At 38.0% G+C, this 27,206-nt stretch overlaps 1 protein-coding gene across 3 annotated transcripts in view; it reads right to left on the bottom strand.

The window, feature by feature from the left end:
• Nucleotides 1-3,961: 3,961 nt before the first annotated feature.
• mettl22 (methyltransferase 22, Kin17 lysine) overlaps nucleotides 3,962-27,206 on the bottom strand; it is a 25,811-nt gene continuing 2,566 nt past the window's right edge. For 2 of the 3 annotated variants that reach the window (XM_067414854.1, XM_067414846.1), the window contains 9 exons: nucleotides 16,786-17,046; nucleotides 16,644-16,684; nucleotides 16,417-16,561; nucleotides 9,221-9,292; nucleotides 5,950-6,003; nucleotides 5,601-5,681; nucleotides 5,323-5,425; nucleotides 4,765-4,933; nucleotides 3,962-4,531 (listed from right to left, as the gene is read on the bottom strand). In XM_067414854.1, the coding sequence (XP_067270955.1) occupies nucleotides 4,499-4,531; nucleotides 4,765-4,933; nucleotides 5,323-5,425; nucleotides 5,601-5,681; nucleotides 5,950-6,003; nucleotides 9,221-9,292; nucleotides 16,417-16,561; nucleotides 16,644-16,684; nucleotides 16,786-17,046 (959 nt within the window). In that variant the 3' untranslated portion in view covers nucleotides 3,962-4,498. The remainder of the gene's footprint in view (nucleotides 4,532-4,764; nucleotides 4,934-5,322; nucleotides 5,426-5,600; nucleotides 5,682-5,949; nucleotides 6,004-9,220; nucleotides 9,293-16,416; nucleotides 16,562-16,643; nucleotides 16,685-16,785; nucleotides 17,047-27,206) is intronic. The other variant, XM_067414858.1, reaches the window with a different exon arrangement.

Genomic DNA, 27,206 nt, shown 5'->3' on the forward strand with positions numbered 1-27,206 from the left:
GTGCTATTGGCTCCTACTGTGTCTCAGCAGTCAGTGAAATGGGTGCATGAAAATATGTATATTAAGTATTTGCTATTTTAACAATGAACCGGGACATGTGAGGGTGTCGCCTGTCAATTGTGTCATATCTGCGTTACCCTCAGTTTCCAGTTTTATTTTGCAGAAACACTTTACTCTTACTGCAATGTGAAGCAAGCGTCGCAGCAGCCGCCAAGCAAACTCACAAAGTAACGTCATAACATCATTTTCAACACACTCAAATGTGCCTAATATGATAAACAGGGCTGCGTTACCTCATACTTATGACCGGAATAGAGGAATTGGTGCCTGTGACTGTGGCATAATAAAAGTCCCACTGCTCGTGAGGCGTGTTGCATTCATCTTATTAACAATCGCTCCAGCGGCCTTGCTAAACTCCCACTCTGCTTAATACTACAGTAACGTTAATCATTGCATCCATGAACTTGATTTCTGCCTGAGTCCTGTCCCTCAAACTTGGCGCCATCAAACTGGAGTAATCATCAGGTAACTTTGCTGCCGTACCATGGGTTCAGTGGCGCAATGATATTACGCAGCGCCTGAAAATAGTCCCCAGCAAGCTCTCTGTGCAAGCAGGTTGTCATGTTGGTTATGTTGATGGAAGTTAGCCTATTTAAAGATGCTCCGTAATATTATTGCTCATTGGCAGCAAATTTCACTGAAAATTACACAGGAATGAGAGTATAGTCCCTAGCCATATTGGTCTAAAAAAATTGGCAACTTTTAAGTTTCTGTGGGTCTCAGTACAAGATGTTATTCTACACATCAGAACATGTAAATAGGAAAATATTGGTGTTATTTTGTCACTTATTAAGCATTAAGCCAGATGGAGCCTTTAACCTCGAGTCTTTGTGCTAAGCTAGGATAGCAGTGGGTACGTCAGACAGAGTTATGGCACACAGAGAAGATAATGGTACGTATGGACTTATCTAACAAATAAAAAAATACATGTTGAATGACTGTATTCAGGCTGTCTCTACCTTTCAGCTGTGCTTTGAAACCACCATAAACAAACAGGTTTATTTATAAATTTAATGGCTCCATGAACAATTAGCCAAGGCAAAAAAAATGAGAGGCTGTTCAACTGCAGAGCAAATGGATGGAGTTTACATCTAGCTCTACTGAGGAGTAGCGAATGTAATTTGGGTCTATTGGATGAAGCTAGAATATCCAACTACATCCTAAGCCTAGCCACGACTCTATCCCTCCACCCCATTAGACGTTCAGAGGTGGATCTGGACATCATTAGACTATCACAGTAGAAAAACTGGTCAGACCTGACAGACTGACATGAATTCAGTAATCTCTGCTTTACAAGTCCTTTGCAAACTTTTGCACCCTTTAATGTTCAGAGAGAGAGAGAAACACAAGGCACTTTACCTCTGTGTTGCTGTATATTTGCATTAAAGGTGTCCTAGAATGAAAAATTGAATTAACCTTGCAATAGTGAAATAATAAGAGATCAGTACATGGACATCACATACTGTGAGTCTCAAACATCATTGACTCCTACTTCTTATGTAAATCTCATGAATCAAAAACACCACAGAAAAATAAGTAATTCTCAAAATAACGCCAACATGACGCAATCATTGGGGATCATTTATATGTATGCCCCCAACATTTGTATCTGTCTGTAAACAAGCGATCCTCGAGGATAGCGAAAACGGCAGCTCATGGACACACATCATGTTCCAGGCTGTGAAGAGGATGTGAGGACTTATACCCTTCCCAGAGATAAAATATGTCAACAGTCATGGTTGATGTTTACAATCGGATACCACAACAATTTAATTCAAGGTTGTTCGTTTGTTCGGCCCATTTCAAGCAAGCTTCGCTCAGCGTCTTAAACTGAAGAAAGTGGCAATTACAACTGTATTCCTGCAAGCAGTAAGTAGCGATTGTATCCACTTATTGACTGTTTAAAAAAATCTGATTAAATTGAAAGTTTCTTAGAGAGACAGCATTGTCTATAACGCAAGATGCTACTACAGTAACAACAGGAAACTCCAAGTACCATACAAAACGAAATAGTGTGTCTAATGACAAAGGTTAATATTAAAGGGTTAGTTCACCCAAAAATGAAATTGATGTCATTAATGACTCCCCCTAATGCAAGCCTGCAGTCTCCCTCTCATTTACTGAAGCTTTCGCACCTCCATCGCCCCCCGGTGACCGGTCCCAGTATAGCCGCCCCTCTGTGTTTTCTAATGGACGTGAGGCAAACTAAATAATAAAATTACACTTCAAATATTTTTTCCCCAAAGTTAGTTTATGTCACTGAAGGCAGTTATCATCACGATGATTTCATTTCAAGTATTCGTTTTTAAAATAAGTTTAGTTTGAGTTAGTTATTTGATGCTATAAAAACAGGGGGTGTGACGTCATGATTGACAGCTGAGACTGACGGCTTCTCTGAGTGAAGTTGTCACTGAGGCACTAACGGACTTTTTTCGAAATTTTTGGGAGCAGATTGGAGCTTTAGCTTTAATTTCTACATTTCCATAACTGTTTATTTCACACCAACATAATTAATTGTTCTGCATCTGCGAGAGTGTGGGCGGGCTTTTGATATCGCAGCTGTACTTCCTGCTCTACTTCCTGCTCTCTACTGCGCAACTCCGGTCCCGAAATCGCTACTGCGCAGACTCGGTCCCAAGATGTCCGCGCCGTGCAGGCCGCCTAAAAGCTTCAAATCTGCCAAGCGGAAACGGATGATGTTGAGTCATCCACATTTTTTTACGGTCTATGCCCTAATGTTTTCAAACACCCATTAGACCTCCGTTCATCTTCAGAACGCAGTTTAAGATATTTTAGATTTAGTCCGACAGCGTATCTAAGTGTATGCACACTTTACTGTCCATGTCCAGAAATGGAATAAAAACATCATCAAAGTAGTCCAAATGTGACATCAGTTAGTTCATTAGAATCTCTTGAAGCAGCGAAAATACATTTTGGTCCAAAAATAACAAAAACTACGACTTTATTCAGCAGTCTTCTCTTCCGCATTTGTGTTCAATCCTCAAATAATGATTCAAACGGTTGTGAATCAGTGTATTGATTCATGATTCGGATAGCGTGCCAAACTGCTAAAATCACTTGACACTGGCGATCCGAATCATTGATTGATTCACTTATTCATAACCGTTTGAATCTTTATTTGAGGTTTGAACACAAACAAGGAAGAGAAGACAATGTTCAATAAAGTCGTAGTTTTTTTTATTTTTGGACCAAAATGTATTTTCGATGCTTCAAGAGATTCTAATTCACTAACTGATGTCACATATGGACTACTTTGATGATGTTTTTATTCCATTTCTGGACATGGATCCTACTAGCAAACGTCACCTTTTCAACCATACTAGTTAAAACGATAGTCATTTGACAAGGTTATTCATTTTGTAAAAATATATATATTTATGAGAACATAAGTAGCATGTTTTTGCATGCTTGTATTTCAGAGTACATCACAGTCACTGCGTAGCCTACATTGTAACTAACGTTACATAAACATGCAATACCGTTGACAAAAAAAGACGAGTCTAAAATGGTTTTGGTTTGGTAAAGAAAAGCGTTTGTGCAGTTGCCAGAATTTAGTAATTTAAAATCCCCCAAACAGAGCTTTTCTGTGAAAAGAACACGTATATTATCCGGCGTTTTACCTAAACAACCATATGCACGCGAGCTCTCTCTCTACTTGTTTACTTGTCTACTTGTTTATTGGTGTTTTCAGATCATTCGTGCGCGCGATCTGAAAACACCAATAAACAAGTAAGCTGAATTTTATCAATCTCCATTTAAGATTTTTTGCTTAAAGAGTCATTCAGTCAGTCTGTTCTGTCAGGACGGTCAGGACTCACGAGCCCCTTTGCTGAACAACTGAAATGAAATGCTGTGAGCTGTTGAAATAAGGCAATCAGAGAAGAGCTCTAATTTTAATATTAATGACTCTTCCAAATGAGGCAAAAACACTTTACAACTTTATACAAAAGCACAAACACGCGCGCGCGCGCACACACACACACGCACAAGCACGGTGCTCTTAAAATATATATGCATATATATATGCATGATGTCTTATTTTGTATTTGCTGAAAGGTAATATTATATCACAATAAATGTGTGTTTGTTTTCAATATTTCATAAAATATGTCAATAATATTTCCCTAAACTCTCCCAATGACCCTTTGAAAAATGTGCCACAAACACAGACTGTAAAAAACGGCCTAAAAACAACACTAAAAATTAAAGCTGGTCACAGTACAACATGCATAAGCACTAACATTCTTATCTGAAATGGCATTCCTTTTTAATGAAGAAATTTAAGAGCAAATTATCAAACTAAGGACTTTGAATTTCACACATAAGGAAAAGAGGAATTACAAAGCCAGATTCATTCTGCAAACATGATATAAATCCTTGTGCTAAAAGGAAACTTAAAAACCTGTGGTGTCACATATTAAAGTCTTTCTGCTGTCACCTTCCAAAGTTCCTGCAGAGGAGCAGAGGAAAGAATCCTTAAAATAAATTAACACTGTTAAAAAGAACACAATTTACTACAAGCATGAATAGCTCCCTCTAAAGGTCCAAATGGCTAACTACAATTGTTTTTATTGTGCTTTATAGATAAAATGACTGATTGATTGACACACACACACTACCGTATGATACATATTTAAAAACAAACAAATAACTGAATTATTTATAATTATAAATACTTCTCACCAGCTGGTCCACCCTTTCATACTGAAAGAACTGTGAAAAGGAAATCTTCACAGGCTCTACTGTGAAATTCATCTTTCCATCTGTCAACTGATGTAACTGGTCTAGGCAGTGGCGGAAGTGATCATAAGCTTCACAAGCCACATCCATGTGTCGCAGAGTGAAGTTCAATCTGCGGACATACAGAAACCATCAAAAATGGAACAAAAGGTCAAGTTTTTTTTTGGTTAGTGTGGCCCTGTTTGCCACTGCTGATAAATACCACAACTAAACCAATCTGGACCCCAAATAGCATCTTTATCCATTGAATGATCTAGTAAAATGACTAAATAACAATTAATAATATCAAATATGTTAAAATAGACCATTTTCCCTAATGTATACTAATTGTCATTTTAATAGGATTTTAAATTATTTCAATTTTTTAATTATTTCAATTTAATTTATTACTGCTGACAGTTACAATGATGAATGTGAATGCTAACAAATAAGCTACAAGGATACATGACTTAGATCTGAATGTCTTGGTGAGACTGGTGACATCTGATAGGCCATTCTAACCTCTTTTCTATGGAGATGTAGGCTGTGCTTGGGTGCCGCATGTTGCTGGAGAGTCTATATAGTGTTCTGAACAAAGCGTCTGTAAGATCGTCATCATAGCACACTGAAGGGGAAGTGGAAAACATCCTTAATAACAAATTACTATCAATCAGCCTTTCATCAGGCTCACTGAGAGTGCCTTCAGTTATTCATTCTTTCATTTTGTTAATGGTCTCTCCTCTTGTGGCAAGGTAATTAATTAATTGTAGAATTATGGAAAGCAATCCTTGCAAACGTACCATCTGCTGCGATCAAAAACGTTGTATTATCATGCAAGTCTGCTACTTCTGCATCAGTCCAGCAGAACTCCAAATCAGCATCTGGGGAGAGTTGAAATATGAGGAGAAATGAGATGACAACCATATGTTGACTTTAAAAAATCCTATTTCACAAGTCAGCATCACTAGTATTAGTGTGAGAACGTGAGAAAGCCCTGTGTACTATACTGATTTAACCAAACTTCCCATATGGATTCTACAGAAGGTGAGGAGATATATAATAGCTATAACTGGTCAAGTTAAGATCTCAGGTCTGGCTCAGATCCACACCAATTAGCATCTCACACCCTGATTTTCCTTGAATTCTTACCTGTGCAGAAATCATCTGCCATCCAGTCCAGCTGCCGCACCCTTATTTCGCTGTCTTTTGGAGGTTTAGAATGGAAATCAAGATGAAGGATAGAAAAATAGCAAATAAAATTCTTATTTGTATGAAATATTTAAAAAATAAAATAATACACAAAGTATTTATGGAAGCCAGGAGAGATGGTGGAATAAAATGGCAATTGGATTACATCAATGAACTCATGGTTTTACCTGACAGAATTGATATCCTTTACAAATGATGATGTTGACATGGACACTTGTTTATATATTAAGACAGGGAACATTGTCAATAAATCAATCTCTGAGGCTCTTCAGCATGAAACAGTTCTATATGCACTATATTGCCAAACCTTTTCGGATGCCTGCCTTTACATGCACATGAACTGTAAAGACATCCCTTAATCTGTAGGGTTTAATATGGAGTTGCGTTTATGGGAATTTTTGACCATTCTTCTAGAAGCGCATTTGTGAGGTCAGGCACTGATGTTGGGCGAGAAGGCCTAGCTCACAGTTTCCACTCTAATGCATTGCAAAGGTGTTCTATCGGGTTGAGGCCAGGACTCTGTGCAGGCCAGTCAAAATTTCTCCACACCAAACTCACTCATTCATGTCATGTTGGAACAGGGACACATCACCAAACTGTTCCTACAAAGTTAAAAGCGAGAAATTGTCCAAAACGTCTTGGTTTGCTGAAGCATTAAGAATTCCTTTCACTGGAACTAAGGGGCCAAGACCAACCTCTGGAAAACAACCCCACATAACCCCCTTTGCATTTCACTTGGTGATGTAAGGCTTGGATGCAGCTACTCGGACATATAAACCCATTCTATGAAGCTCTCTATTGACTGCAGAAAGTTGGCGACACTGTGCGCCTCAGCATGAGCTGACCCCACTCTATGATTTTATGTAGCCTACCACTTTATGGCTGAGTTGCTGTTGTTCCCAATTGCTTACACTTTGTTATAATAGCACTAAGAGTTGACAATGGAATATTTAATAGTGAGGAAATTTCACGGCACGATTCAATTCACTGAGCTCCTGAGAGCGACCCATTCTTTCACAAATGTTAGTAGAAGCTTCTGCATGCCTAGGTGCTTGATTTCATACACCTGTGGCCATGTAAGTGATTGGAACATCTGAATTCAATGATTTGGAGAGGTCTACCAATACTGTTGGCAATATAGTGTAACTTTGCCATGAGTGTTGCACAGTGTTACATGTGTATGGCAGGTTTAAAAAAATCCTTTTAGCTGTATTAGTATTTACACTCACCCAAAGGATTATTAGGAACACCTACCTGTTCAATTTCTCATTAATGCAATTATCTAATCAACCAATCACAAGGCAGTTGCTTCAATGCATTTTAGGGGTGTTGTCCTGGTCAAGACAATCTCCTTAACTCCAAACTGAATGTCAGAATGGGAATTTTGAGCATGGCATGGTTGTTGGTGTCAGACGGACCGGTCTGAGTATTTCACAATCTGCTCAGTTACTGGGATTTTCACACACAACCATTTCTAGGGTTTACAAAGAATGGTGTAAAAAGGAAAAAAAACATCCAGTATGTGGCAGTCCTGTGGGCGAAAATGCCTTGTTGATGCGGTCAGAGGTCAGAGGAGAATGAACCGACTGATTTAAGTTGATAGAAGAGCAACTTTGACTGAAATAACCACTTGTTACAACCGAGGTATGCAGCAAAGCATTTGTGAAGTCACAACACCCACAACCTTGAGGCGGATGGGCTACAACAGCAGAAGACTCCACCAGCTACCTCTCATCTCCACTACAAAATAGGAAAAATAGGCTACAATTTGCACAAGCTCACCAAAATTGGACAGTTGAAGACTGTAAAAATGTTGCCTGGTCTGATGAGTCTCGATTTTTGTCGAGACATTAAGATGGTAGAGTCAGAATTTGGCGTAAACAGAATGAGAATTTTACCACTGTACAGGCTGGTGGTGGTGGTGTAATGGTGTGGGGTTTTTTTTTTTGCCACACTTTAGACCCCTTAGTGCCAATTGGGCATCATTTAAAAGCCACAGCCTACCTGAGCATTGTTTCTGACCATGTCCATCCCTTTATGACCACCATATACCCATCCTCTGATGGCTACTTCCAGCAGGATAATGCACCATGTCACAAAGCTCTAATCATTTAAAACTGGTTTCTTGAACATGACAATGAGTTCACTGTACTAAAATGGCCCCCACAGTCACCAGATCTCAACCCAATAGAGCATCTTTGGGATATGGTGGAACGGGAGCTTCGTGCCCTGAATGTGCATCCCACAAATCTCCATCAACTGTAAGATGCTATCCTATCAATATGGGCCAACATTTCTAAAGAATGCTTTCAGCACCTTGTTAAATCAATGCCACGTAGAATTAAGGCAGTTCTGAAGGCAAAAGGGGGTCAAACACAGTATGTTAAAATATGTTCATTTGACTTAAAGCTGCTGTTTGTAATTTTTTTTGTGTTCAAGATTTACAAAAAATATATAATGAGAATGTACAACATGAATCCATGTATAATCTTACCCTGAATCATTATAGTACACTTATAAAAAATGTTTTTTGGGACTATTTCAGACTGGTCTTGTAGGAACTGCTGCAGAGGAGCACAATCACTGTGACATAGACATAAACAGAGAGAAGTAAATATGGCTGCAATGTTCTTCTGGAAGACGCACAGAGCGTAAAAAGTTACGGACTGCCGGTTTAATGATAATTAATGTATTCTACATCAATGGAATGCAAAACTTGTGCCCCAACTGAAGTAAAACCTTATGAATGGGAAGTACAAAATGCCCAAAGACTACAGTATCATCTATCAAGAACACCCTAGCATAGGGTGCATAGCAGTGCACTTAAAAAACAATCAGAATGCCTTATAACCACTTAGCAACTCCTCAATGGAGGCTACTCTCGATTTCTTCAGAACATATTAATCTAATTTTATCATATTACCAAATATTATGTAGAACATCCAGACAAAGACTTTGGTTGTAGCCCTGCTCAAGTACATCAATGAACTAAAGAAAAACATTTTTCATAAGAACCATACTTTTGTATAGCTTTTTTTCATAGTCCTGCTGCAACTTCACTGAAGAGTTGGCATGTTTACAGAATAGCAGAGGCACAAAGCCGAGAAGCACATGGCACAGATGCTTCCTTCCCTATGACACATTTCAACATGAAAAGCTGTCGTTAATGAGAGAACGCTGCTTGAAATCCTGATATGGTATTAATGCGTACCTTGGGGCTCAAAGTGCTGCCTGTTCAAAGTCACGTTTCTCTGGCACATGTTCAATAGGTCTTCACCAACATCTGCAAAACACAAAGAGGTTTTAATTTAGTGAGCTATGTGTGAAAAAAAAACTTCATCCATAAAAACAAGCTCTTTGTCTTCTGAAGCCCATCACAAAGCTAAAATGTTTTGAAATGTACTGTGACTAATTCACACATTGGTGCAATTTAAAAGATTACTAAAAAGAAAGATGACACTATTATACTGAACTAGACTGAAAAAGGAGAAAACAAATTAGTGTTTTATTATATAATCATAGTTATATTACACTGATATGCTAATGTGTTCACATACTATTGGTGTAAAATTAAAGTGAGGCTTATGGTTACGCAATTAGTCCATTAGTCAATGTGCGGACGTGGGCAACCTGATCCATTTTCGAAAAAGAGTCCCTAAAGTTTGATGAGACTTAAGTTGACCAAGACTTTCATTTGAGGATTTTTGTGGACTGAATTCTCCCTAAGTAAACTTATATTTTGTTCTGATAAAAATTAAAAAATAAATTTTAGATGAGTTATGCACATCACTTTTAATTTAGTGGCCAACAGGGGTTGCACTATATACAAGTTTCATATCAGTCATCAGCCAGTATTAGAAATAATTTAAAAAATAAAATGAATTTATATATATATATAAATCACCTAAAGGATTATTAGGTACACCATACTAATACTGTGTTTTACCCCCTTTTGCCTTCAGAACTGACTTAATTCTACGTGGCATTGATTCAACAAGGTGCTGAAAGCATTCTTTAGAAATGTTGGCCCATATTGATAGAATAGCATCTTACAGTTGATGGAGATTTGTGGGATGCACATCCAGGGCACGAAGCTCCCGTTCCGCCACATCCCAAAGATGCTCTATTGGGTTGAGATCTGGTGACTGTGGGGGCCATTTTAGTACAGTGAACTCATTGTCATGTTCAAGAAACCAAGTTGAAATGATTCGAGCTTTGTGACATGGTGCATTATACTGCTGGAAGTAGCCATCAGAGGATGGGTACATGGTGGTCATAAAGGGATGGACATGGTCAGAAACAATGCTCAGGTAGGGCGTGGCATTTAAACGATGCCCAATTTGCACTAAGGGGCCTACAGTGTGCCAAAAAAAACATCCCCCACACCGTTACAACACCACCACCAGCCTGCACAGTGGTAACAAGGCATGATGGATCCATGTTCTCATTCTGTTTACGCCAAATTCTACCATTTGAATGTCTAACAGAAATCGAGACTCATCAGAACAGGTCCAGGTCTTCAACTGTCCAATTTTGGTGAGCTTGTGCAAATTGTAGCCTCTTTTTCCTATTTGTAGTGGAGATGAGTGGTACACAGTGGGGTCTTCTGCTGTTTTAGCCCATCCACCTCAAGGTTGTGCGTGTTGTGGCTTCACAAATGCTTTGCTGCATACCTCGGTTGTAACAAGTGGTTATTTCAGTCAAAGTTGCTCTTCAATCAGCTTAAACCAGTCGGCCCATTCTCCTCTGACCTCTGACCGCATCAACAAGGCATTTTTGCCCACAGGACTGCCGCATACTGGATGTTTTTCCCTTTTCACACCATTCTTTGTAAACCCTAGAAATGGTTGGGTGTGAAAATCCCAGTAACTGAGCAGATTGTGAAATACTCAGACCGGTCTGTCTGACACCAACAACCATGCCACGCTCAAAATTGCTTAAATCACCTTTCTTTCCCATTCTGACATTCAGTTTGGAGTTCAGGAGATAGTCTTGACCAGGACCACATCCCTAAATGCATTGAAGCAACTGCCATGTGATTGGTTGATTAGATAATTGCATTATTGAGAAAATGAACAGGTGTTCCTAATAATCATTTAGGTGAGTGTAATCCTGTATTGAATATTTTATTGTACATACTTTTTAGATGCAGATTACCTTTGTCATCATCTAACGTCTAATTTCCAAATTAATATTTATCTTTCATATTGCATATTTAAAATAATCTAGCCACAGGAGGTCACACGCCAGTGTACCTTTTGTGCCGGTCCCAAGCCCGTATAAATAGAGAGGGTTGTGTCAGGAAGGGCATCCGATGTAAATTTTTTGCCAAATTCATTATGCGAATCAAGAAATATGACTTCCATACTGGATCGGTTGGGTCCCGGGTTAACAACAACCGCCATCAGTGCCGTTGACCTACAGGGCACTGGTGGAAATTGGGCTACTGTTAGTCAAAGAAGAAGAGGAGGAAAGTGTGTTAGAGGAGGAAGGCGTGTTCATAGGCAGAGAGAGAAGAGGAAAGGCAGAAAGTAGGGACTTTGAATGTGGCAGAGAACTGGTAGATATGATGCAGAGGAGGAAAGATGACATTCTGTGTGTACCAGAGACCAGGTGGAAAGGGAGCAAGGCTAGAAGCATTGGAGCAGGGTTTAAACTGTTTTATAATGGTGTGGACAGGAAGAAAAATGGAGTTGGAGTGATCCTGAAGGAGGAGTTTGTGAAGAATATTCTGGAGGTAAAGAGAGTGTCAGATAGGTTGATGAGTCTGAAGCTGGATATTGAAGGTGTGGTGTTGAATGTTGAATGTTCTTATAAGAGTGGTGGCAGGAGCACACAAGTGGACTATATCTTATGTAGACGCTGTAATCTGATGGAAATTAGCGATTGTAAAGTAGTGGTAGGTGAGAGTGTAGCTAGACAGCATAGGATAGTGGTGTTTAAGATGACTCTGGTGGTGAGGAAGATGAAGAGAGTAAAGGCAGAGCAGAAGACAAAGTGGTGGAAGCTGGAAAAGGAAGAGTGCTGTGTGGTTTTCAGAGAGGAGTTGAGACGAGCTTTAGGTGGTCAAGAAGGGCTTCCAGATGACTGGACTACTACAGCCAAAGTGATCAGGGAGACAGGTAGAAAGGTAGAAATTGTAGAAATGATTCACTGTGGTGACCCCTGAAGGGAACAGATGAAAGAAGAAGTAGTACATTTAAAATGTTATAATGTAAATTCACATAGAACTTACAATATGGCTGACTTTTTGATATTGGTAATTAATTGATTGCTGGCCATGATATAAAATGATCAGCTGATTGGCATCGGCATTGGTGCATCCCTAGTGCCCAATATGTTTGTGCACTATGACACCTTTGAATCTAGTTCATGCATGTTTTGCATGAATATTTATTTCTGAAACATAAATATTTGTTTTTAATTTCATAAGTGGTGCAGTAAAAGCTTGTTCCAATTTTTTTTTACTAAATCACAATAATGTGTTGAAACTCCCTGCCCAGCGGCAGAGTAAAATAATAAGACAGCTTAGAAAAAGGTCCAGCACAAATCTCACAAGAGGGAATGTGTTAATGAATATTGTGACATCAGCTGCACAAAGCAATCAAACCATTGGACTCTCCAGTCTACTCTTCCAATAAACTCCAATATATTCAGAACTCCACAGTTGGGGTCCTCACATATAGAAATCTTCCCACATTACCACATGATTAAATAAAAAAACATTTAATATATTGTCTGTATGCAGGAATAATGCATACAATAGGTTCTACACTACCCATCATGTTAATCCCTGAATATTGATTTCATTTTAAATCATTTTTTAACTAACCAGATCATATTCATTCATATTAATGTAGAATATAGACAAACCTTATATTACTGTAATTGTCTAGATTGGCAATATATTTAATATGCCCTATATTAAACAATTCCTTATTCCTTGTTTTTATAACAGAACATGAATCTATCAATTTGCTACTTCCGTAATTGAAAGTGTCATCAAGTGTGTGGTCAAGTGTGAACAAAGTGAAACTTTACAGTGTCTGAGAAACTTCTGCATTATATTATGTAAACAATATTTATGAAAAGGAACTGTGGAACATGCTGAAAAGTGCTAGCTAAAAGATGGGGAGGGGCCAAAGCCTGCTGCTGTAAAGTGAGAAGTATGCAGGAAAAGTGAGAGTAGGCCTGCGCAACAGCATAAAATATAGGAGGACTGACACTATATAAAATAAACGTATTATCAACTGTGAAGTTACATAAAAAGGGTCTCGTTGTCACAAATCTGCAGCTTTGCAAATCTGCAGCCAGACAGATGTGTCTTGATTGATCGGATCACAAGTAAACAACGCTAATTGCAAGTGTAAACAGAGTCTCTTAAACGCTTTAAACTTGTCCACTTTCAATCACTTCCAGAGGTAATCGAAAACACGTTTGACCAGATTGCTTTCATAGCCAGTCATATGGACTCAATGCATGAAGCGCACTAGCCAGATGGGATTTAAACTTTGTTGGCTGAAGACCAAAGTTTAGTTTGAAGACGAAAAATGTACCAAGCACAACATCTCTATCCATTCCGGATTTCTAACATGCACTCGCATTTTCGTCATGGTCTCGCGGCTATAAGAGTAGAAACGAAAGCTGACGCTCTCCTTACTTTTTTTATTGATATTACCCTGTTTACACTAGTGCATTTTCATTTTTAAACTTTTGCAACAGTCACGTCTGGCGTCCACACTACTCTAGAGTTTTCGACTTTTGGAAACGTTGCAGAACCTATTCCAGTGTGAAAACTCAGCATTTTCCATAAATGGATCAAAACAGAGACTTGTACAAATAAAGATCACTGCCCACATTCGCTCCCGCTTGGGTCTTGGATCATTGTGCATCCTTCCCTGATTCGTCAAGCCCCCATTACAATACCGGAACACGTCAACCACATACCAGGCTGCAGTTCTTAAAAGTATATAGGCATAAGTAGATCATAGAACCATTGCCACCAATACGATCAACTTAGCGTACAATGGTTTTGAGAAACTCAGCCCGAGGCGTCTCTTTGTAACAGACCAGCCTCAATGACCATAACATGGAGACAGAACTACAGATTTTGCTGAATTTGTTATTCTTTTTTAGGAGTATGGACGATGAGGATCCTTGTGTAGCATTTTGGTTGGTCCTGCCATGATTACATTTTCTATATAAATAATGTATTTCTTTAAAAAGAAAAAAATCTAACTTACCCCAAACTTTTAAACGGTAGTGTTTGTTTATCAGTTTTTAAAACAGAGGTGGATCACAGAGTAACGAAGTATGAAAAATGAGTTCTGTACTTAAGTATGCTTAAGTATTTGTACTTTACTTGGGTATAATTTTTTTCTGGAAACTTATGACTTTAACTTCACTACATTTGAAAGACAAGTATCATTTTCACTCCACTAAATTTCTATCATGGTCTTCAAAGTCGAAAGTTGTTTTTTTCAGACAGCCTATATGTAATCGCTCTTGTAGGGTCAAAATGCCAAAATGGAAGATGGTTCCTTGGCACAGTGAGCACACCCATGTCCATACTTAAAATACATCCTTACTTAGTTTCAGTTTTCTGAAAATATTAAAAATTAGTTTTGTTTTAAATGTTTGCCTCAAATGAACCATATCACAGCCTTAAAAAAACGTGCTGTCCAACCTGCAAGCATATTGAGGTATGTCATTTCTGGTGAAAGCTTGAAATGGAAATCGTCTGTGCTTTCAGATCTTAAGTTTCAGTATTGCAGTTTTAACTTTGTTGTCCTTCGTGAGATGCGTGCATTTAAATTGTAACATGCTGATCTATTTTGCGGGACATAGGCTGGCATAGACTTGTTGCATGTCTAATAAAATGTTCAAAAATGTAAACGTCTGGGAGAAAGAGAAGAGCAGACATATGTATTAATCTCAAAAAGCATGACGGCGCGAAAGAGAACAGGTTTTCTGTGCACACACCTCTCAGATGCCAGAGCAGGAGTACTGAATAGACCTATTGTTCACGTCTTTTCACACTTGCACAGACCAATACACAAAAATTGTCAAAATGTCAGTTTTGGCAAGTATCTACGTATGTAAACACATTTGATTATCTTAAGTGAAAGCAGCACTAGGTAACTTTTCAACCTTCATAATATATTTTCAAGACTCTTGTGATGATACATCGACTTACAATAGGTTGAATGACACGTCTGCCATAGCCTGATGGGGTCTGTATCGTTTTTAATCGTACTTTTAAACCTCGGGTTTCGGGTAGTAACCCGAGAACAAAAAGAACTACAAAATTCGACTGCTTTACGCCATATACGTCACTTCCACCAACACACACACTTCCTTAAATTCGGACGTGTGAGCCCAACTTTGTTTGTCGGATAATATAGTCATGTCCGAAGCAGCACAGACAAATAAGAAAGAAAAGGTTTTGTTGGAGGAAAGCAATAAGAGGAAACAAAAAAGTGATGGGATTAAAGGCAGGACGAGGATCAACATTGGACCAGCGTTTGCTCGTCGGCGTGAGCTGAAGGAGGCGTGCCCGACCGATGCTGTCCTGCTTGTTATAGTGATTACCTACCACTCAAACATTGAACTGAAGTATCATATAGATTCTGTAAAACGGTAACCAATAGACTACTATAATGATGCTGGCTTGTAAACGTGAGCATCGCGATTATTTGGCGTTTGAAAAAAATAAAACCCATGAAATTAAATTCATATGACATGCTGAAACATATGCCACTGACTGTACCTGGGATGAAGACATTTCACACACGACGCCAGAAGAACACCTGCATGTGAACTCCTCCTGCAGTGTTTAGGGTAACTGTTAGTGCTGCACAAACCCGCGGGCCGCTTTTATGAAATTATTTGGCCCGCCCCACACTACTGTATATATTTTTACAACCCGCCGCGCACCCGCGACCATTAAATAGACATACGAGGTCCGCAGGTTATGAGACAACTAGTTCAGGGCTATCAGGGTTGTCATGTCAACAAATGCACACGCGATAGCATCCCCTGATGTAGGATGACAGAGCTTACGACAGTAGTTGAAGACATTATTTTTTCCCAACTGTAGGGGGACTCCGAGAGCAAAAGTTACCCAGTGCTGATTTAAGTGAACATAAACAGTTGGGAGAATACCGGATGTGTATTAGTGTAATAGATTTGTGCATTTGGCCTTAAAATGAGAGCAGCTTTGTAACCTTTAAACAAGTATTGAAATTATTTTAAGGTGGTAGTATGCTAGCATGTCAGATGGAGCATCACTGGCTGGATTAAACCACCATGATGTACAATACCTGATCTATTAGAGTTCAGAAATGCACTGTTTTAAAATGCACTTTTTACATTTAAATTACTTAATCAACTCAATTACATAACCACCTGTGCAGTACACCATTTTAGCCACCGTTGCCATGACAATGCTGGTCAGTCCTGTTCCAGCTCCAAGCTCAAGGACAGTGGTGCCTTTGAACATGCTTGTTTGTGCCAGGATGAAATCAGCCAACAGGAAAGCACCACGCCAGATCTGCAATAAAAAAGACAACCTTGAACAGTGCAATAGAGTCAGTAGACATACTGCATAATTACCCATTTGCCACTATCCTCACCTGTTTCCCTACGTCATCCAGAGGTGTCGCCATAGTATGTTCTGTTTAAAACACATTTAAAAGAGATCTCTAAAGGTTCTAAAATCATACCATGAGACAAAATAATCAATTAAATCACACAAATCTCTAATGCAACCCTCACCAATCTTAATCATGTCATGGGCACCATCCTCCTCCTCAGAATCTTCATCCTCGTCGGTCAACGTCACTGCAGATTGACTGAGGATAATAGGACATACAGCATCCCTGTTACAGGTAGAGTATCTGGGCCTCCTCACCACATCCAGATCCCCATCTTCATCCCAAAGTACATTTGATGCCTCCAAGTTCTCATGGACAGGTGAATCACAGCCTGAGTCCTTCCCATTGTAATCCCGCAGAATCCTAAACTTCGAAGTGAAAACTAGACAAACAAAAGCGAATTCATTTTTAGAAAATATACAAAAAGTGTGAACTCACTGATTGGGTACAACGGGGCTAAAGGTGCCTATGATTTTATTTGCCACTAAACCAGATGCCGTAAAAACTTGCCTCAGCAGTTTCCAAAACATCTGCTTTTCAAGATGCACGTGGAAGTTTGCCTGATTCTTGACGCGAACACAGGCAGCAGTGCAAAGTTGATTCAGTGCGAACTTGTTCTAATATTTGATGTTTTTTAAAATGTTGTACATTTCAGTAGCAAATGAGAATCGTTAAAAAATATTGAATATATTTTGAGACAAAGGTCTCTAATTAAGTTTTTTGAATGTAATTAAATGATTCAATGTAACAATGGATTTGTAAAAATGTAGTTGTCAGTTTGGTTTTAAGAAATCTTGACAAACATTATAAATAGACCTATAAAAAATGGTTTAAAAAGGCTTCTTTCAGTTGTGAATGTAGAAAAAGTTACAGTAGCCTCTTGGGCGAAGCTAACCAGGTTAATCAATTCCTTTCGTCTTTTTTGTTACTAAAGGAAAAAAAAACACATCTAAGTGATGTAGAGAATATTTTCTTAGAAGCTGGATTGATGTTCCTGTGAAATGGCACCAGGCAGACTCATGCACGGCTATTACCACTACAGAAAAGGAAGAAATCACACATCTGCTCAGCGCTATCTGTCTCAGCCAGAGCCAGTTTATTTGCTCATCATAGCTGACAAGACTTTTGCATCTGCTGCAGCTGAGGCTGGTGTGACTGTTCTAAGCCAGTTATATGGTTTCTTAATATTAAGAAAGATACAGTCACTGCACTCAACTGTTTTGGGTGCATAGATCCGAGAAAATATCCATGCTTGCAAATTAAAAAACAAAAGACCCACACTCAATGGTTTCTTTTTTAATAAATTCAATCTTTTTTTATTTAGCCACAAAGCACTTTTTTTTAAAGGCACACCTTAAGAAAATTTTTACTCCACACACGGGACAAACAGCACACAGTATACTTCATCTAAAATAATATATAATATTTTATATTATAATTATAATTATAATATGTCTAAGTTAAAACTTAGTCAAAACAATCTCTTTAGCAACGTTTGTACTGTTTTCTGTTTATTTTGATAAATGAACGTGATTATTTCTAATATGCTATTTACCATCTGAATCAAACCATGTCCTGTCAACAAATGGAAAAGTCAGCCAGCTATTTATTATCATGCTAATTATTGTGCCTTTACATTTACATTTACATTTAATCATTTAGCAGACGCTTTTATCCAAAGCGACTTACAAAAAAGGGGAGAGTAATAGAAGCAACGGAACAGACAAGGCCAAAAACCTGTAAGAGCTGTAAGAAATCTCAATTAATTAGCACAATACACAACAATTTTTTTTTTTTTTTTTTTTTTTTTTTTTTAAAAAGACAGACATCTACAACAAAAACTCACGTCCGCAAAGTGCCGAACACTGGATTTTGATAGCTATGATAACAACCCATTAGGACTAAGGCTGTTGCCCCAGCTGTTGTCGTTAATGCAGATTCAGTGGCCCAATGGGTTGGTTTTGTATTCTAGCTAAACGCGCAGCAATAGCCATCTACAACAAAAACTCACGTACGCAATATACAGAACACTGGATTCTGATAGTTATGATAACTATGTAACATACCCGCCTGAAGGCACAAATCCGGATGAGAGACGTAGATATGATCCAGGAGTGTGCGCTTTTGGTCGTTGCTGTGGTGATCAGTAAGTGCTATTCTGTATTGGTCAAGTGCAAATGGAAAAGATGTGTCTTAAGATGTTTTTTAAGAATGGCTACAGACTCGGCAGCACGAATAGAGATCGGCAGGTCATTCCACCAGGTGGGAACGGTCCAGGAAAATGTCCGTGAGAGTGATTTCATGCCTCTTTGGGATGGAACCACGAGGCGCCGCTCGCTCGCAGAACGCAAGCTTCTGGAGGGTGTGTAAGTCTGAGCAAGTGAATTTAGGTATATTGGTGCAGAGCCAGAGGTTGTTTTGTAGGCGATAACTAGTGCCTTGAATTTGATGCGAGCAGCCATTGGCAACCAGTGCAGTTTGATGAAGAGAGGCGTAACATGCGCTCTCTTCGGCTCATTAAAGACCACTCTCGCCGCTGCATTCTGGATCAGCTGCAAGGGTTTGATAGTGCATGCTGGAAGCCCAGCCAGAAGAGCATTACAATAGTCCAGTCTGGAGAGAACAAGAGCTTGAACCAGGAGTTGTGCAGCCTGTTCTGATAGGAAGGGTCTAATCTTTCTAATGTTGTATAAAGCAAATCTGCAGGACCGGGCCGTTGCAGTAATGTGGTCAGTGAAGTTTAACTGGTCATCAATCACAACTCCAAGGTTTCTTGCTGTCCTTGATGGAGTTATGGTCGATGAACCAAGCTGAATGGAGAAATTTTGATGAAGTGCTGGGTTGGTTGAGAAAACAAGTAATTCTGTCTTTGCAAGATTGAGTTTAAGATGATGCTCTTTCATCCAGTCAGAAATGTCTGTCAGACATGCAGCGATACGAACACTGACTGTAGGATCATCTGGTTGAAATGAGAAGTAGAGTTGAGTGTCATCAGCATAGCAGTGATAAGAGAAGCCGTGTTTCTGAATGACAGAACCTAATGATGACATGTAGATGGAGAAGAGAAGTGGTCCAAGGACTGAGCCCTGGGGAACCCAAGTAGCTAGATGATGTGACTTAGACACTACACCTCTCCATGACACCCTGTAGGACCTACCAGAGAGGTAAGACCTGAACCACTGGAGAGCAGATCCTGAGATCCCCGTCCTCTTAAGTGTTGACAGGAGGATCTGGTGGTTAACTGTGTCAAAAGCAGCAGACAGATCCAGCAGAATGAGCACTGAGGATTTGGAAGCTGCTTTTGCCAGTCTCAGTGCCTCAGTTACCGAGAGCAAGGCAGTCTCGGTCGAATGGCCGCTTTTGAAGCCGGATTGGTTGTTGTCTAGGAGGTTGTCCCGTTCAAGAAACATAGAGAGTTGATTGAACACAACTCGCTCAAGGGTCTTTGCAATGAAAGGCAGAAGGGATACCGGTCGGTAGTTTTCTAAAAGTGCTGGATTCAGAGAGGGTTTCTTAAGCAGTGGGGTTACCCGAGCCTGCTTAAATGCTGTGGGAAAGGTGCCCGTGTGAAGAGAAGTGTTGACAATGTGAGTGAGTGCAGGAGTGATTGAAGAAGAAATAGCCTGAAGGAGGTGAGTGGGAATAGGATCAAGTGGACAGGTAGTAGGGTGATTGGAAAGGATGAGTTTAGAAATATCTGCCTCGGAGAGTGGAGAGAAGGATGGAAGCGTGTTCGTGTTAGTTGTTGAGATGTGCGTGTCAGTTAGTGATGAGGAGAACTGTTTGCTAATGAGAGCTGTTTTGTTGGTGAAAAATGATGTAAAGTCATCAGCTGTAAGAGTTGATGAAGGAGGGGGAGGAGGTGGACAAAGGAGAGAGGAGAATGTTTTAAAGAGTTGGCGAGAGTCAGAGCAATTGTTGATTTTGTTGTGGTAGTATGTTGTTTTAGCAGTGGAGACATTTGTAGAGAAAGAAGAGAGAAGAGACTGATAAAAGGCAAGGTCAGTATTGTTTTTAGATTTATGCCATTTCCTCTCTGCCGCCCTGAGTCCAGAGCGATGTTCACGGAGAACTTCAGACAGCCAGGGGGCAGATGGGGTGGGGCGGGCTGGTCTGGATGAAAGGGGGCAAAAACTGTCTAAGGAGGATGTTAGAGTGGAGCAAAGAGTGTCGGTAGCACTGTTAGTGTCCAGTGCTGAGAACTGAGCAGGTGGAGGGAGTGAAGATGAAACCATAGTGGATAGGCGAGAGGGAGAGAGTGAGCGTAGATTACGCCGAAAGGTAATCTGTGTAGGAGTACGTTTTGTATCAGGAGTCAGTAAGAGGTTAAGAGTGATGAGAAAGTGGTCTGAGGTGTGTAATGGACTAACTAAAGTGTTGTCCGTGGAGCAGTTGCGTGTGTAGACCAGGTCTAATTGGTTACCTGATCTGTGAGTAGCCGTAGTAGATACTAACTTAAGGTCAAATGAAGTCAGTAGAGTGCTGAAGTCTGCAGCTAGGTGTTAATCAAGATGGATGTTGAAGTCACTAAGCAGAATCAGTGGAGTGCCATCCTCAGGGAAGCTAGAAAGTAACACATCCAACTCCTCCACAAAGTTACCGAGGTGACCTGGAGGACGATAGACCTACTATGCCTTTAGCCCCAATAGTAGAGGCGCCTTTTACCCTTTTACCAAATACTGTACTTTAAGTAGTCTTAGGTTATTGAAAAACTGTTGTTTATTTTGTTTATAAAAGTTTATAGTCAGTTTGGGGTCAGTACAATTTTTTCATTTTTGTAAGGAAAACTCGTATGCTCATCAAGACACAGTAAAAAAAAAAAATAATATTTAGAAATAAAAAATAACTGTCTACAATTTTAATATTCTAAAATGTAATGAATTTCTTTGATGGCAAAGCTGAATTTTCAGCATCATTACTCAAGATCCAGTCTAATATACTGATTTGGTAGCATTTATTATTATTATCAATGTTAAAAATAGTTGTGCTGATTAATATTTTTGTGAAAACATTGATTTTTTTTTAGGACTCTTTGATTAACAGAAAATTCAAAAGAAAACAATATTTTAACTAGGCTACCTAATGATTCCAAACAGCAGTGTACCCATAATTATTGCATCAATAATCTGCATTTAGCATTGTTTTCCCTGCTGTTCAGTTAGAACTAACCTACAAATTATTTTTGGGTTTGCAACCCTACAGTTGAATAACACTAAACCAAAGAACACCACATTGAAAAAGTACTCTAATACCAGGGTAGGGAAGTAATGAACTTAATGTAACTTACGTATTTAAAATATAACATTTGAATAACTTTTATTATTACATTTTAAATGGATGGTAATCAAAATACAGGTAATGTAATTTATTTCATATAAACTTATGTAAATTAATCTAAACAGCAACTCAGACAAGCTACAGTTCTGATCATATATTTCATAACCCTGGCATGAATATGAGGGATCTGGGATCATATAATTAGCATTTTTTTTTTTTTTTTTTTTAGTACTTTGCTGAATAAGATATTCAACATAATAGATGTTTACATATACTCCACAAGATAAAATGACTGAATTTATACAATTTGCTCCAATCAAAATGGACGTACCCTTGAATCTCCACTCTCTGTTATTACGGTACTTACAGCCATTGTTTTCAGTCCATAATTGCAACTTTGTATCTTACAATACTGACTTTTTTCACAATTCCGAGTTTATATATAAAAAATTCATACTTTTTTTCTCACAATTGTAAGATATAAACTCGCAATTGTTAGTAGTAATGTCCAATAAATGGAAAAAAAACTGTCGTTTTTTACCTCAGAATTGCGACTTTATAACTTGTGAGTTTATATCATGCAATTCTGATTTTAACACAACTGCAAGATTAAATCTTGCAGTTCTGAGGGAAAAAAAAAGTCAGAACTGTACAATTTAACCTATTCATCCAATTTAATAAAGTTTACTAGCCCCAGCTCTTAATACACTGTTAATCCCCTTCTTGATCATCAGTATTTTTTTCTTCTTTTTTTCTAAAATTGTCTTAATTTTTTCCTTCAATAAATATTGAAGAAAAACGAATGTTGTTTAAAATAATACGCAGAGGAAAACCAAGTAATATGTTTGGTGGTGCCATTAAGTTACATTCCTTATTAGTAATATTAGTATATGTAATCTCGTAAAATCTGTTTAAAATGCATTTTAGAAGTAACCTCCCTTGGAAAACAGAGATTTAAATGGCAAATGACAACAAATGCAGCTCCAGTCTAGCGTTGTAAAGGTCACCTCATCTTTGCTGTTCAAAATTAGGCTCTTTTTGATTTTATAAGAATACTGACGATAATAATAGATCGTGTACAATGTAGTTTCAGCTTCATTTGAGCCTAGCTGCTCTGGTGAGAATGAGTGAGTCTTTGCAACTGCACTCATGTTCACATCAGGGGTTTAAAGGGCAGAATAGGCCACCCAGCGATGCTGCCCACAGTACTTCAAACCTTAGCGAAGAGAGAGAGAGAAAAAAAAAAAGACCCTCATGGTGATAAATGTAAGCCCTGCCATTATCAATCTGGAACACATTGGAAAAAATGGCTTTGTCTACGTTGCATGTGTGTGTGTATAAGTCTGAATTGACTGCCTGCTGGTCCATATGCTAATAAGTTTAAAACAAAGATTAAAATATAGCAAAGATTAAAATATAGCAAGAATAAGAATCCACATTAGTATCAATTAAAACTTTTACAGTACTGGGATGTTCATTCATTGACACGTCTCGGTCTCTTTCTGTCTCTCTCATACTGGTGCAGCCGTGTTGATGCTTTATAGAGATTCCCGTTTTGACATTCGTCAAAATATGCGTCAGAAATGCATATTTTGGTGCTCGGACTCAGTGAGGTTGTTCTATTTTATTATGTTAACACAGCAAAATGTTGATGGGCTACTCATAACAAAAAAGCCACACAATTAACCATAACATGTAAATTTATATGGTTATTTAGATCTCAGCAAAAATATTACTCGCAAATTAACATTTTAGTCACAGTCTGGAGCCCTGCAGTATAAACTACTGTGTTTGTGTCTATTCATTTTACATCATAGGGCCGTAAACGAATAATCGCATCCAAAATAAAAGTTTGTGTTTACATAAAATATGTGTCTGCTGTGTATAATTATTTATAAATACACACACATGCATGAAACTGTTTAAAAACAATGTTATATATATATATATATATATATATATATATATATATATATATATATATATATATATATATATATATATATATATATATATATATATATATATATATATATATACACATCTCACTCTGGATGAGCTTAAGGCCGCTATCGAAGCATCCAGGCTGATCGCCTCCATGTCAAGCCGCATTGAAGCAGTCATTTCTGCAAAAGGATTCCCGACAAAGTATTGAGTGCATAACTGAACATAATTATTTGAAGGTTGACTTTTTTTGTATTAAAAACACTTTTGTTTTATTGGTCGGATGAAATATGCTAATTATTTGAGATAGGAATTTTGGGTTTTCATGAGCTGTATGCCAAAATCATCAGTATTAAAACAATAAAAGACCTGAAATATTTCAGTTGGTGTGCAATGAATCTAAAATATATGAAAGTTTAATTTTTATCATTACATTATGGAAAATAATGAACTTTATCACAATATGCAATTTTTTTTAGAAGGACCTGTATATAAATCAACTGGAAAAACATTCTTGCTTTTATTTCTGCTTTTTTCATCACTTGACACTCACTTTGGACATGATTACAATTGACATCATTTTATGGCAGTGCTCTGTAATGGTAACATTTTGTGTTCATAGCCTTGACCACTGGCCCTGTTGATTCGGTTTCCATGTGTGCCTTACATACACATTGACTGTTAACCATTTATAAATGTATATACACAAGTTTACCTAGCCTGACGTGGTCATACTCAATTCTAGACAGAATATAAGTCAGATTCTGCTCCATTGGTCTGTGATTATGGGACGTGTTTCAACCGAACCAGGAAAGACATCAATTGGATAGACCAACAACCAATCAGAGCAACGAAGCGATGCATAACGTTAGAGGTCAAATGTCAACAGAACTCAACTGCACTGTGTTGCCAAGTCCCGAGGGTTGTTTTCCATGTCCGCGGGTTAAAGCAAACTCAATTATGTGATATATAGACCCAGGAATGGTAATTTTAGCAGGCAACCTTGCCAAAATAACACTCGTTTCCCCCCCCCTAAATGGCATTTTTCCCCGGAGAACCCCCCTGAGAAGCTATTTGTTTTGGGCTGGTAGTTAGCGGGTTTTGTTGTAAAAACTTTGCAACCCTGTCTGCACTCACACTGGAATAAATAATCTTTGTTGGTGTTGTAAAAAAAAAATAATTTAAGGATACACAGAGTACGTACCAACACGATCATCCTTTCTGAGAGAAGTTCTCAGATTTAGGATTGTTTAGGATTAGAACAAATTTAACCAAGCTCCTTGGATGATCATACGTTACTGTTTATCATGTGTCCATCATTGTTTTAATTCAATGTAAAAACATGAATGTGCAGTTTAGTGGACAATTGCTACCATCCACTGGAAAACTATTTCTCAATGAACAAGTCTGTGCATGAATGTTAGATGCAATTACTATTTGTGTTTAGGCTGTAATGTGGTGTAGGTGCTATTTTTGAAGTTTAACTATCATCAGCCTTTAAAAAAAAATATAATAAACACAATGACAGGCACGGGGGAGAATGGATTGGATTCAGGGTACAATTTTTAAAACACAACACAATAAAACAAAAATAAAACACCAGTGTTTCCACAACTTAGACTGATAACATGTAAAGTTAATGCTAAACCATGATACAGGTGGCACCAAGTAAAATCTTGCCTAGGGCAGCAAATTGGTCAGGGCCGGTGTTGTGTCGAAATTCGACTTCCTGCCAGAATCAGTCTGCCCTCCGTGTGCACACACATGAAGTCATTCGTTGACATCGGTGCAGCCAATTAAAGTTTGTGTTGCCTTTTCATTTTCTGTTAATTTTATTTATTGTATATAGAGGATTAATTATTTGCGACCTTGTGATGATAAACATTGTTTAAATGTCTTACAAACATACTGAATTGTTTTGTAATTTTGAAATTCGATAAAAAAGATGAATAAATAAACAAAGTTCCGCACTGTTTGCTTTTTGTAACCAAATCGTTTCCTCCCAGGTTACACCACGACAAACTTTCAAATCATCTAATATTTTGATAAACAAATGTGAATGATAAACTTGAGTAATGGGTCTATAGTATTTCAAGTGATATGTATGTTATACACATTAAACTAAATTTGACACATTACATTGATCATAAGTGACAGCTGTTACATTAACTTTTTTTTTTTTTTTTTTAAAGGAGAAATTTCTACTTCTATTCAAAGAATCATGAAAAACAAATGTAATACTGTTTCCACAAAAATACATTGATAATGATCATAATTGTTAGTTGAGCATCAAATCCTCATATGACAATGATTTGTGAAGGAACATTTGACACTGAAGATTGGCTTTATGATTATAATTTCAGCTTTGATCACAGAATAAATTACATCTGAAGAAGGCATACATTAAAATATTATATTATTTTGAGTTGTAACAATATTTTACAATATTTTGTAAATATATTTAGACACAATCTCCTCATCAAACTCACTTCACAGCCAGAAATGTCTAGGTGTGGAGGGCAAAATAATTTTGGCAGGTATATTTCTTTATACTGATGAAATAATACTGGACAACTGGAAACCTCTTGCCTTTGTGTCTAGTCACAGTCTTCTCAGTACACTGTCCACAGCAGTAATCACCAGCATATGTGTTGTTTGTGAACCTGTACTGTACAGTGGAGCTGGGGAGGGCTGCATCATTTCGGCATGTGTATTGTTGTAAAATTGTGGCAGGTGGTAATAGGCAGCAGAAATTAGAATAATTTATGTACAGATCTAAGCAAAATGTATTGCACATGGCATGGAATTATTTAGCAGTATAGAAATCGAAAAGCTTATGAAAATTTGTAATGAATTTTTTAAATATAAGATATGTACTTTATAAAACATGTTGAACTCAAAAACTGCAATAAAATAAAATAAATCTCAAAAAATTGTGTTCTACATTTGAGTTTGATATCTCAAAAAGTGAGCTTTCAGTCAGAGTTTATTTGGGCGCAGTACCAAATCTTTCACATTAGATGCTTATTAGCAAAGCTCCACTAGGATTAGCTATTCGCACAGTATAATTTATCTCTCACACTATTTTTTAGTACATACATAACTACACAATATCGGCACCAACATAGCCTACCCACAAAATTATAGCTGCATAATTTAAAGGGGCCCTAGAATGATTTGAAACAATAATTTAAATTGTTTTCTGATATCTAAATAGAGGGTATGTGGCTTATTTAAGATTTAAAAAAAATCCTGATGCGGTTTTACAGATCCATTTGCAACACTATAAATTGTCCCTAGGATTTAATGCTCTGTTTTTGC

This window comes from Pseudorasbora parva, chromosome 2, assembly GCF_024679245.1.
Source record: "Pseudorasbora parva isolate DD20220531a chromosome 2, ASM2467924v1, whole genome shotgun sequence".
Classification (NCBI taxonomy): Eukaryota; Metazoa; Chordata; class Actinopteri; order Cypriniformes; family Gobionidae; genus Pseudorasbora; species Pseudorasbora parva.